This window comes from Otolemur garnettii, unplaced genomic scaffold (assembly GCF_000181295.1).
Source record: "Otolemur garnettii isolate 467f Iridium unplaced genomic scaffold, OtoGar3 scaffold00002, whole genome shotgun sequence".
Taxonomy (NCBI): Eukaryota; Metazoa; Chordata; class Mammalia; order Primates; family Galagidae; genus Otolemur; species Otolemur garnettii.
In genome coordinates, this window is record NW_003852397.1 from 36,524,638 (window position 1) to 36,538,676 (window position 14,039).

Below are 14,039 nucleotides of genomic sequence, written 5' to 3' on the forward strand. Positions count from 1 at the left end.
AACAAGAAGCAGAAACCAGCCTGGGAGGTCGGGTCAGGCACCTTTTTGTGAATAAGATGGGAATGTGGAGGCTGGACTCAGTGGCTCTTGCCTGTATTCCTAGCACTCTGGGAGACCAAGGTGGATGGATTGCTTGAGCTCAGGAGTTTGAGACCAGCCTGAGCAGGAGTAAGACCCCATCTCTACTAAAAATAGAAAAACTTCTGGGTATAGTGGCCCACACCTGTAGTCCCAACTACTTGGGAGGCTGAGGCCAGAGGATCGCTTAAGCCCAAGAGTTTGAGGTTGTTGTGAGCTATGATGCCACGGCACTCAACCCAGAATGACAGAATGAGACTCTGTCTCAAAAAAAAAAAAAAATGTAGTACTACTACGTATGTTAACAACTAAGGTAATGGCACTTAGAAGCTGTAACTGTGAAGCTTCTCAGTATATTTCTTTTTTCTCAAACTGGATACCGAAAGCAGCACTAGCACTGGTTGCCAGAACCCGTTACCTCATTGGAAACACAATCAAATTTAAGAATTAATGTCACGTGAGTCTTAATGAGAGATGTATTCCAGCCTTAAACTAAAATAGCTGAATGGTCTTTCGTCTAGAGATTCTACTCATTCTGGGGAATGAAAGTGAAATTTACTGATTATCCACAGGCCTAACTTCCTTCTTTTTCTCTTACAAAAGGATATTTTAAAAAGCACATGTGTCATTATGCCCAATAGAATGTGGTGTGGAAAGGAGAATTTAATCAAAGTGAAACTCAATTTCTAAAATTTTCCATAGAGTAGGATCATTCCCAGAATATTAGTAAAGCACATTTAGAAAATCAAAGACTTTTGTTTAAGTTTCAGTCCTTCCCACTTATTAGCTATGTGACCCTGAAGAAAAAATTACAAATCTGTTTCCACAATTTAAAAATATAATTCAGTGTGGTAAAATGTTGATCAGTGAAAAATTTAGATTATAATATATGTAGGGCTTGTGGCAGAGTATCTAGCACTTAGCAGATACTTACTAAGACAATTATCATTGGGTCCTTGCTGTAGGCATTCCATTTTCAGGACCTCTTTGTTTCGGTCTCTCATTAGTCCCGATTCCTCCTCTAAATATATTGCAACTACAGGCAAGAATTCTTTATGTTTATAATTTGAACCAATTTGATTTACTAAAAGAAGTAATAGGCCTACTGGTCAACATTACAGTAAATTTTTTGAGCAAGGTTATTGGAGTCATTGACTGAAGCGTATCTTGGGGACATTTTTAAGATCTCAAGTTTCCAGATTCTTCATGTTCCTAGTATTAGAGATTTCTGGTGAGTGACTATACATTCTCCTGGGAGAGGAATAAAATATTTGTATTTAAGGATAAAGAGAACTTGGAGCAAAATGAAAAAAGCGAGAAAATAGCTGGTACATCCAAATCAGTTAAGCATCACTTGATTTTCCTTTCTTCATCCCTCTCTTCTTCTTTCCCTTCCTTTGTTCCTTCTTGCCTCTTTCTCTCTCTCTCTGTCTCTCCCCCCCTTCTCCTCTGTCAGATATCCTAACATAACGCAGAACTTATCTTAAAGTTTGAAATCGAGTTATCTGTTTAGACCTGTCTTCCAAATCACAGACAATATATAGAAAACAGTCTTCTCAGAAGTGTGATTTCACCACTCTTACCCTAACCTAGAGTTGTCACAATCCCGTTATATATTCCTTCATGCTTATTGTAGAAAAACTAGAAATAAATATGATCAGAAGAAAAGAAGAATGAACTATAATTCCATAATCCACCACTGTTAATATCTTATGTGTATTCTGTCAGTCTTTTTTTAAATATAGAAATAAATTTAGAAGACATTGTTTTATGAGCTCCTCCTAAAACATTGGAATGAAGATAGTTCTTGGCCACTGGCCTGTTCAGAGAGGACTTCAGTTGGTTCAGTTCATCTTCTGTCTACCCCACTCTGCTCTCTGCTGCCACACAAAGCATCAGGGTTCCAGTTCCCTTCACTTTGGTTCACTAGTGTTCTGGGGCGTTTTGAGGGAAGATGTCCACTCAAGGCAAAATCGATGAAGACTTAAAAGGTGAAGGCTTTATCTGATATTTCTCTAAAGAACCAGTACTTTCATCTCTCAGTAAACCACAAACAAACACCAAGAAGTGCTGGTAGGAATGCCTCAGAGTCTAGTCTCCCGTGCAGCTCTGGGTACTCCAGGGAACTCCCCCGTCCTTTTTAATACACACCCCACCCTCCATTTAGTTCACCTCCTCACGCTGCACACCATACTCCTCTCCACTCCCCTGAAAATAGACCTTCTGTGTCAGAATCTGAAATGTCATACTGATCGGGGCCAGAAGTGAAAAGCAATTGGGTGTTTTTAATCAGGACCTTGTATTTTTGAAGTTTATCAGAAGTGGCTTGGGGGGAAGACTAGAGCAGGAGGAATACTTCAGAACAGTGGGTGAGAGATGGACTGAAGCCAGAACAAACAGCAGCAAAGAGGATAAAGAGGAAGGAGCAGCAGCTCTTGGCCTGTTCATGAGGACTCCCATTCCTGCAGCAGGTCGCCTCCAGTCCCCCAGCTGCCCCTTCCAGGAGCCTTCTTTACCTGCAGCCCTCTCCCCACTCATGCCCCAGGTATGATCCCTGGACTACCTTTTAAAAACAGGCAAACTTTTTATTATATTGTAAAGCAAGTAGCACAGAGACAGTGGTTATAGGGAACTAGACTCATCAGATTACTTGTGAAATATAAGAAGCACCTGAAAATGTTTAGCTTATGTGACACTGATGGTGTTAACACTCAGGCTGTGTTATCATTGCTATAATGTCATCTGTTCAAAACCTGCTTGATAAAAGAAACATGAGGACAGGCTTGTGTTACATTGAGCAATGCAGCTGTTCCCCACCCTGACAGCACAGTCATTAAAGAGCATGCGACCCCTTATGACTCAGTGTGCCTTTATCTTTACCTCCTGGTATCAAGTTATTAATTCCATATAGATGGAAATTTACAGTATTGAAGTCCTCCCGCCATGAGCTCATCCTGGAAACCTTATTGTTAGTTTCTGTCTATTGCCTAATGTAATCTTTTGGTGATATATGAAAAGCAAATGAGCCCTCTCACAAATGTAACTATTAGCAAGTCAAATTCACCTGCAACTCATGTTTTCCAATCAAGAAAAAGAAAATACCAAGGGCCATTCCACCAGATTTAAGCTTTTGTATAACTATTCACTTCCAAAAGTAAATTTTACCATATAAGGCATAAACCCTGTTTTCTCTCTACAATTTATCTATGGAAATTAAAGGTGTTATTAACTTAAATCCTGGCAAGCCTCATCTGTTTTGTCACTCCCACACCCACATGGTAATTACTACTGCTATATACAGAAGGAGTTAAAATTCACACAAGATGTCTGCCCTTTAACACCGCTCTTAAGAATCATCCATTTCTCTAAATTCGAGGCTAAGGGACTTACCTCCCACTTTAACCCTAGGAGAAATTGATTGCCCTCACCTGAATTGCTACTGACTGAAAAGTCAATCATCTTTACTCCTATAGGGAAGAGAAGGAGACCCAGACCCTGGGGAATAACCTTGAGCTATGGCAGTTGTGCAAAGCTGAAGGCGTTGTTGGAGATCTAGTGTGGTGGGCTTGGTAGAGAGACTAGGAAAACAGTGAAGGGAAGGATAAGTGAGCTAAGTGTAAAGCACCTTGCATTGAACCTGACTGGTATTATTAATTGGTACAGTACATACAAAACAAGTCAAACTCCCAAATAAGATGGAGATTCACAGTATCAAAGTCCTCCCCTCATCAAAAGAAAATGAAGGGAAGTGATAGGTAAATAGATGAATATAATAGTTTAGATTTTTAAGCAACAAAAACTTCTTCAATGTCAACTATTTCTGTCCAGAAGCCTTTTGGTAGGAAATTTTTACATCATTTCAAAATTCTTATTTTTAAATATATAAAAAAATCTTTCCTATAAACCTTAGGCCAGACTCCATGGCTACCATATGAGGATGATATTTCTCATGGTTCTTTTGCTCATAAAATAGAATTGAATTTAATTATAGCCTTTTCAAATGATTTTGAAATGGGACATGCATGCTAAAATATACATGGAGTTTTCAAAAGCGGAACACTCCTATATCTGCGTCACAGAGAACATGAAACAAAACTTGACCAACATCCCACAAACTCTCGACCTGAATGCCGTTCTAATCACTGTCTCTCCAACTAATACCTGGACTTTTAACACATTAGCTTAGTTTCGCCTGTGTTGGTCCTTCCTATAAATGAATTTGTATCTCATTCTGCTCATTTGTATTTGGCTACTCTTCTTCAACCTTGTATTGGTGGTATTCGTCTATTTGATTACAAACAATTGCAAAACGCTCATTCACATCGATATATAATGTTCTATTATGAGAATAAATCTCAATACTGAAAACCAGTTTTTATTATTTTATTTTTTTCAGTTTTTGGCCGGGGCTGGGTTTGAACCCACCATCTCTGGCATATGGGGCTGGCACCCTACACCTTTGAGCCACAGGTGCTGCCCGAAAAAGTTTTTAAAGAAGATATATGAATTTGCTAATAGCTAGCTATATATGAGAGTCAAAATGGGCATGTATATACTCCCCTAAACTTGGTATTTTATCATTTTGAGTAGGTGATCTTTGATTTTTAAATTGACTAAATAAACCTCTAGCAAACTCAACCAAACAAAAATCTTTATTGAATAACCAGTGTGTGTGTGTGGTGGAGGGGTAGGTGGGAAAGGGCAGGGTCATAAAATAGAATGCTTGAACATCAGGTTTAAAGAAGAAATGCAATTTGAAGAATTGAAGAAATGTCTCAGGGCACACAAGTATTTTTGTTTAAAATACTGCCTTATTGGGCGACGCCTGTGGCTTAAAGGAGTAGGGCGCTGGCCCTATATGCCAGAGGTGGTGGGTTCAAGCCCTGCCCCAGCCAAAAACTGAATAAAAAAAATACTGCCTTATTTTCAGAGAAAGCATTTCATTTGGGAATGAAGAGATATGCATGTAAGATAGACATTTGTGGAATATGAAAACTAACATTTTTAAGATGGGGGGAGTTGAGGGATAGAACAAAAACAGTAAGGGCTTTGTTGTCATGAACGATTGAGCTTTTTATAGAAAGAAACACAAGGCAATGCTTGACTCATATTTTTATTATGGTTGCAGGGTCTTCATTCTGGTGCCTGTTGGATATTGTTCCCATAAAGAATGAGAAAGGAGATGTGGTACTTTTTCTGGCCTCATTCAAAGATATAACAGATACAAAAGTGAAGATTATTCCAGAAGACAAAAAGGAAGGTTTGTACTGTTTTCAGAAAACATTGACAGATGGAGTAACATTTTGAAATTGTTTACTCAAAAAGTCTGGGAGAAAAGAAAGTGTCTTTTTAATAACAGCAACTGATAAATATTCATAGCCGTTTGCAGTAGTTGGTACATATTCCAAAATCATGGGGACTCACATGCATTTATATTCTCGTCTTTGTAATAAAGGCTCATTTGACAGGAACCAGAAGTTCATATTCCTATGCAAATAGCATGAGGATGAGAAAACGATTTATCACAATATAAAGATTCACCCCACCTCATTTTATTAAGTAAAAACGAATTGATAGGATAAGTGAAGTCAAAACTCTGTGATTCCAAATGCATCTCTCGTTTCATTTAAAGTGCTATAGCTCGAAACTGAGAGGTGCAAAATTCCATTTTATATATGAAATGAAGAACTCTAACTTAGTGGTTGTGAGAATAGAACGTTGTGAATAATTGTGTATCCTGCATCATTTTGGGGCATTTTAGTGGATAAAAGAAGTAAGGATCCTGAAAGGATCTATCCTCTCAGGTTTCAGGGAGCACAGTAAAATTCTCCTGTTAGCCACTTGGGTTTGAATCAACCGAGAAAGAAAAGAGCAAGGTAGATTGGAAACTGAAACATCAGTGTAATACTGGGTCTTAAGACACCAACAAGATTTTCAATTATTTTTAAAGGAATCTTTGTAGGAATTTATGTTGTTTATCATTGATCTTCTGTTTAGAGCTAATTAAGAAATTCCCAGCATTTTATGGAACCCAACAAAAATTAATACTGAAAAATGCTGACATTATTTGTTTTAGACAGAGGTAGGATTAGATATTCTAGTGACCTGAGAGAAAGTGATTGTTTATATGAATTTTCTACATTGTATGTAGCAAGTTCTTTTTCAGAACCAGCTACCTGACACTTCAACAGCTATGTCTTTTTAGCAATGGACTCTTTTATTCCAGCTCTTAAAAATAAACATATGTGAGCATTTTAAATATATGATGCCTCTTGAAATAACAACCCAAATGAACAATTATCATTAGAAGTTTGGTGTTCCCTCTTCTATCACTTGAAATCTTGGCAGTTGCATGACTATTTCCCTTATATTTGCATCACTAAATACTGTGACATAGTTTATATATACAAAAAAAGAGCAATCTTACAATTAATGTGACTTGACTATTAGAACAAGTGAAGTGCCTGGCCAGTGTAAATTCCACAATGATAAGTGTGGAAATCATTGTGGACTGTATATATATACATACATGTATATATATGTATATATATGTGTATATATATTTTGGAGTATAGGCATATACAAAGTAAGGATACTTTAAATAAAATTATGCATACCTATAAATGTATATGTGTACCCTGTGGGGATAAGCAGAACTTATGCCCTTTAGAAAGAAATATATGGCTTTTTTTGTTTGTTTCAAAGGGAGTAGTTTAGTTAACTTTTGTTTGACTTGCTTTAAATATGGGTACTGTGCCTAGTGGTTTTATACAAATTATGTGAACTAAATGTCTTTGTAATATGTTCCTCCTGTCTATTGACAGGTATGAAATCCTCATTTGGGTGCAATATAGTGGATAAAAGGAATGAAGTAAATCTATCCATTTAGGGTTCAGGGAGCTCAGCAAAAACTCTCCCGCTTGCCACCCAAGTTCTGAATCAACTGAGAAAGATATCAACTAAGATATATAAGAAATTAAAATAGTGCCTTTATTTCTGTTAAAAGCTAATAAAGGAGTACCTGAAATATCTGTACAGGCAAGCGCACTTTCTCTTACTGAGGTCCAGATTTAGGTAGACTTGAACCTCAGTCGCAAAGCTGGGCTGAGGCTAAAGCAGAGCAACTTTTAAAGCCCAGAGAGGTTTCTAGCAGAATGGGGAACTACCCTACAGAGGCCCATACCTCCTTCCAAACTCAGTCATATAAAATTCCTCCTCTGTCTCTGGAAAGAATTGAGTAAAGGCAGAGAGAGAGGCCAGGCACATTATAGGATCAGCACCGCTTGCTCTTGAAAAATTGCATCTGCCATTGGGACTAAAGGGCATGTGTTCGAACACTGTGCAATTAATAATAATTATACTAATCCACAGTGCTATCTTAAAAAACAAGTTTCACATTTATACTTAAATAAGTATATTAAACTATATTCAGTAATAGTCCCATTTGGTTTAGTGAAAATATGTAATATAAAGACTATTTCTTACAGGTTTAAAGAAGAAATATCAGCAAAAATGTAATTAAATAACAGTAATTACATTATGCAAAATATGATGTGAAAATTTTGAGATATTTGCTCAGAGATCTTTTTATAGTTTTGTAACTTTGTTCCTTAATGATTATCTCATGTGAAATTAAGTATTACTTCTAATTCATACCTAACACTCAGAAACACCTTTTTTCTATTGCTTTTATTCTACTTATTACCATAAATGTCCCACAGAAGTACTGTACATAGTGTTTTTAGAAAGACAGGATAACTATTTTAAGTCAGCATGGTTGTAAAATGATTATAAGGAATAGTTAGATATATGTTTCTCTTTCTTTTACCTCTACTTAATGGAGAAAAACACCTAAAAATTCACCAATTATTGCCATGTCTTGCAGGAAAAGCACACTTCAACATATGGTATTTTTAGAATTTAAGAGAAGTGTTTGAAAATTATTAAGATGTCACTGTGTAACTGAAGCAGTTTTGCACCATAGCCCTGGAAAACTCTAATGAGCACCTGGCCTGACTTGACCCAATATTGCTTTCTGTACAAATGTATTACAGAAGTTCCTCTAAATAGCATGAATAAGGTTTGTGTTAATTAAATTAATCCCCTACTGAGGCTCATATGATGGACTTCATTTAAGAGATATCAGTTGTGTGGAATTTTATTTTTTTAATTATTTTATCATTAATTCCTATTTGGGGAATTTATTTGAAGTGAGAAAAAAATGTACATTATAAAAAAGGCAAACAAGATAGGGGGCACGTTGCAGACTTTTAATCAGTGAGCTGCATTGATGGAAAATGGGTACAAAATGCAAAGTACTATTTATATAAGCAATAGCCTTCAACGGATGCTCTGATGTACACATGTGCACATGCATGGGGGTATATATGTGAGTGTGTGTTAAGGGAGAGAGAAATGCTAACAGAAATCCGATGATTTTCACCTTCTTTAAAAATATCCTCCTTTTGTTTGATATATATTTTACTTTTACTTCAAAAATAGTATGTATACCACTAACTTCTATGTCCACATCTAGCATCACATACTGAGAGAACTTAGTATGAGACTCTGTATCTTTTCCTACATGACCCTGTTTGCATCCTTTCCAATCAATAAGAAATATTTTAATACAAAATTTAGGTCTATGTACCAATTAGCTGGGTAACTGAGATGCTTTGGTTGTTGATCAGAAGACTTGGGTGGCAATTATATGTCTTTCTTTTGCTATTTTTTTATTTTAATTTTTTTTTATTGTTTGGGATTCATTGAGGATACAAAGAATCAGGTTACACTGATTGCATTTGTTAGGTAAAGTCCCGGTTATAATTGTGTCCTGCCCCCAAAAGGTGTGCCATACACCGTGACCCCCCCCAACTCTTTCCCTCCACCTTTCCCCCCACTCCCTCATTGCCCTACCCCCCACCTTGTATTGTATTAGATCATCTACTGCCTTCATATTAGAATTGAGTATATTGAATTCTTGCTTCTATATTTTTATGATGCTTTACTAAGAAGAATGTGTTCTACCTCAATCCAGGTTATATTTTTATTTTTTAAAGAAAAGAAATAATGGCTAGTTAATAAAAGTATCCAGGATACACAATGTCTTTCTGGACATTGGTCTTCAAAAGTGGGGAAGGCTTAGCAAAAACATCCTCAGGACTAAAAAGTGAAGGCTTCTAAACTAAGGTATTTTAGAGAGGAGACTCTAATTTTTTTAATTAATTAAAATTAAATTATCTATGAAAACTACATTCATTATAATGATAAAAGTGGATTAACAATGGATTAAGTAATTCAGCAAATACTTGTTGACCACTTACTTTGCCTTTAGAACTCAATCAACTTTTGGAGATGTCCAAATGGAGATAGTAGGCTTTGGAATATCTGTGTCTCAGCTTAAACTCTGGTGCCATAACATGTTGGCTGTTGGGTCTTTTCTCATCTATAAAATGGGGACAATCATACAGTTCTCCCACATTTGTTATAGGTGTATAAGAGATTACACATACAAACCACGTAGCACACAGTGTACAGAACATACTCAAAAGACAGCTGTGGTCATTATAATTGTTATATTCTGTATGTTTTGTGAGAATACTGAGCTTTTATTGACTCTCTCCTTCGTGCTAAGTACTTTACATAGATTACATCATTTTCTTCTTATTACACCTCACAAAATAGGTATTATTCCTATTCCCATTCACCAATCAAGTGAAGTAACTTGGCAAAGTTGATGTAATAAAAAATGATAAAACTAGAGTTTGCACTCGTCCTTTCAAACTCCAAAGCCTATATCCTTTTTTTTTTTTTTTTTTTTCCTTCTCACCTGCCTTTCCCAAAAGGCCCATAATTGTACGGAGGATGTAGATCCAGTATTTGTAACGTAACATCTCCAGTGACAACAGAATGGCAGAAATGATTCCCAGACGAAGTCATGATATAAGGTGGGGCCTGCAAGAGTTGGAGCACAGTCAGGGAGAACTTCATGGTAAAAATAATCTTGAAGCGAATTTTGAAAGGTGATTTGTGTATGGACAAAAAGAAACCGTTGTTGGTTTCAGGTGATGGATAGCTGCTAGTTGACCTCTGTTTGGAAGAGGAGAATAAAACTCATGGAGTTGAAGTTCAACCCTAGAAAGGAAGGCAAGCCTTACATCTTAAAGATTTTATTATTCCATTCAGTGGAGTTTAGGTGGTGTGGAGCTACATTTCAAAATTAAAACAGGTCCACCTCGACATTGGGCAATGAAGGAAAAGAAAGTCTTTTTGAATTCTCCCTTTCTGGTGTAAGAGCTGTTTTTGAACTAAATTGTGTCTCTCCCAAATTTATATGTTGAAACATTAACCCCAGAGTGTGACTGTGTTTGGAAATTGGGCTTTTGAAGACTTAACTGGGTTAAGATAAAGTTGGTTTGGTTGGCTCTAATCCAGTCTGATTGGTGTTCTTATAACAACAGGAGATTAGGGTGTACAAGGAGACACCCAGGGCATGAATACACAGTACTACCGAGCATGTGAACAGGCACCTGCAAGCCAAGAATAGCCCTCTGGAAACCATCTTTGCCAGACCAACTTTGATCTTAAACTTGCAGCATCCAGAACTATAGGAAAACAGATTTCTATTGGTTAAACCACTCATTCTGAGGTGAATAGTCATCCTTTGATATCTGAGGGGGAACTGATTCCGGGACAACATAAGGATAACAAAACCCACCAATGTTTAATCTTTTTTATAAAATGCACATCTTTCCTTATACTTTAAATCATCTCTCAATTATTTTTAATACTTAATTCACTATAAATACTATATAGTTGTTATGTTAAATTGTTGAGGGAATAATGACAAGAAAAAAAGTCACATGCAACCATTGATTTAGTACACAGGCAACTATCCATTTTTTTTTTCCTGAATATTTTGATCTACAGTTGGTTAAATCTGTGGATATAGAAACTACAGAGGGCAGCTCTAGCAAGTGTGATTAATATGACTTGAATTCAGGTGATGAATGCTGAAGGAAAACAAGCTTCAGAGAAGAACAGTAATGACAGTATTGGGTATATGGTTTGAGGTGTCTGTCTATGTCCTATCCACAAATAGACACGTGAATTGGGTGATTAAGAGAGAGGTGTATGTTGAGACTGAGATGTAGATTTGAAAGCTGTTAGCATATTTGATGGTGAGGTGATATAAGAAATGGTCATGAATGAAATGCTTTTTTATTTTTTACCATTTTGTTAGAGACAGGTTCTTCCTCTACTACTCAGGCTAGAGTGCAGTAGGCTGATCATAGCTTACTGAAAAGCTTGAACTCGTAGCCTTGAATGATCCTTCTGCTTCAGCCTCTCACCTTCCAAAATATGGGAATTATAGGCATGAGCCACTATGCCCAGCCAGGGATTCTTTAGGAATACTGAAGGTAGCTTCAAGAGGAGGGAGGACAAAAGTAGATTAAGGTTTGAGTAACCAGGAAAGGAGACAGATAAATAATGGTGAGACATTAGAAAAAAAATAAAGCCAAAATTCCAAGGCAAAGATGTGCCCACTGGATTTTATAATTGAAAGATCACTAAACTGATGCTATAAAGCAGTTACAAGAGGGTGCTGGGAGTGAAAACAAAAGTTTTTTATAACAAGAATTTACTGACTTTCCAACACTTTGGGCCACCACACTGCCAAAATTAAGGAGACACAGAGCACTTCCACATATGCTCTTATCTCATATAAGTAGATGTGATGTTAAAATTATTTAAAAATCATCTTATGAAACTCCCTGTGATCAACTATCTAACTCCCATGTCACCTGCTAACTTTATTGAGGTCTCTGGACGAGTCAAGCTGGTCTGCTCACGCTCAGCTTAAAAAGCTTTCACTTCTTTCTCCCTTAGAAGGTCCTCAGATATTCTCTCACTTGCAATACCTTTGTTACCTCCATTTTTTATGAAAATCTCACTTCTTTTCCTTATAGTCAGGTTCCTGACCCACCTTAGCTTGTAGGAAGCATCCTTCCCAGAGATTGCCCTGCACCTTGCTACTTTTCTCCCTCTTCTAACTTCTCTTGTGTGTCCAACTTCCTTTATCTTGTCTTTCCCAAATCGTTGTGGGCCGTGAAGTCAGTGATGTGCCTTTGCATTTTCTGCACTACCTTAAATATAATAGAAACTGAGTAAGGCTAGGCACAGGAGCTCATGCCTGTAATCCTAGCATTCTAGGAGGCCAAAGTAGCAGGATTGGCAGTGGTCCTAAAAATAGAAAAAAACAGCCAGGCACTGTGACAGGTGCATGTAGTCCAGGCTGCTCAGGAGGCTGAGGTGGGATGATCACCTGAACCCAGGAGTCTGAGATTGCAGTGAGGTAGGCTGACTCTATGGTATCCTTTCAGAAGGAAGGAAGGAAGGAAGGGAAGGAGGGAGGGAGGCAGGGAGGGAGGGAGGGAGGGAGGAAGGGAGGGAGGGAAAGAAAATCATTAACTAATTTCATTCAAAAACCTTCACCTATGTGACATTAATTAATGTATTGAAAAGTTCCTTTCCTCTGCACTGAGCTACACGTTACTTAATTTTCCAAACGTTTTTCACAGCAGTTCATTCATTAAGTTAATTTGTTTTCCATTCAGGCCAGTTATGTATTATATGTGCCTTGTTTTTCTGAGGCTCAGAGCCCAATGCAGTTGTTTTTGTTTATTTCTTGTAGAGTGTCCCAGATTTGCTTTGAAATGATGGTTGACATTGGTTGATTATGTGGCAGCAACATCATCAGTTATCCCAGAGTGTGGGGATTTCAATCACAACTTCTAAAAAATGGGCTTTTCAAATGTGTCTTGAGAATTTAGGGCTTGGTGTGAGAAGCTTTTCACATTAACTTTAGTGTTAATACAAATCAAGACATCAAATGCAATGACGTTGGTTGATAGTCAGATTTTTGGCAAGCAGCAGGAGGTTGGCATTATTAAATACATTGACAGTTTTGTATTGCATCTGCCTTTACCTATTACCAAGAGGCTTCAAAAGAAATGAGAATAATAAATAGCTGTGCTGAACAACCAGATATGCATTGCTGTTAGCTACAAAACCCTGGAAGCCTAATACTAGCTTAAATAGTAAGGGCTTTATTTTTTTCATATTTCAAAGAGCCTAACTGAACCTGAGCAGCCGTGTTTGGGACAGGGATTTTACAGTACTGGTGGACACTCAGGCTCTTCTGGTCTTTGTGTTCTGTTGTCCTTGATATGCTAGTTTTCTTTATCATAGTCGGCCCCTCACGCTTGTAAGATGCGTGCTGCACCTTTAGAACTCATTTCTGTGGTGTAGACATAGAAGAGTGAGAAATGAAGAGCCTTTCTTTTCCTCTGAATCTTTGCCCTTTGCAGGAAGGAATGTCCTTCCCTTTACTTCTCTCTCCTGCCAGGGATTTCCATCAACATGTCCTTCAATATAACTCTGTCACATGGCCATCTCTAGCTTCAAAGAAGGTGAGGAAACCAAGGCTTTTGGTTTGCTTTCTAAGCTTTTATAACTCTAAAATAGAAATATGCTAAAGAGAAGGGGTCTGGAAATGAGGTTGGGTTAGCCAATCTAGAATGATTACATGCTATCATTGTTGATTATTTTCTATATGTCAGAAAATAATCAAGAATCCTACAATGTAAAGAGTGCGATATAGAGAAAGTAACTGAATGGTCCAAGGCTTCAGTGCTGTGAGGGGTGGAGATAGGACGAAGCCTGAAGTGTCTGCTCTCAGAGCTTGTTTCTTTCCAACATGTCCCAGGGCCTCTTATGAAATAAATGAGAATAATTGGAAATGAGGTGCATAGAAGGCTGGACTTGTCTTAGTTCCTTCCCTATACCTCTACACCTGATTGTCATTGAACAGATAGTAGCTGACTCAATTTTTTTTTTTTTTTTTTTTACTGTTCTCATTTCCTTTTTCTTTCTTTCTTTCTTTCTTTCTTTTTTTTTTT

General features: G+C 37.3%; 1 protein-coding gene across 1 annotated transcript in view; it reads left to right on the forward strand.

The window, feature by feature from the left end:
• Nucleotides 1–14,039, forward strand: part of KCNH8 (potassium voltage-gated channel subfamily H member 8) — a 395,301-nt gene that overhangs the window by 156,697 nt on the left and 224,565 nt on the right. The window contains exon 3 of the mRNA XM_003781732.1: nt 5,207–5,338. Coding sequence (XP_003781780.1) covers nt 5,207–5,338 — 132 coding nt within the window. The remainder of the gene's footprint in view (nt 1–5,206; nt 5,339–14,039) is intronic.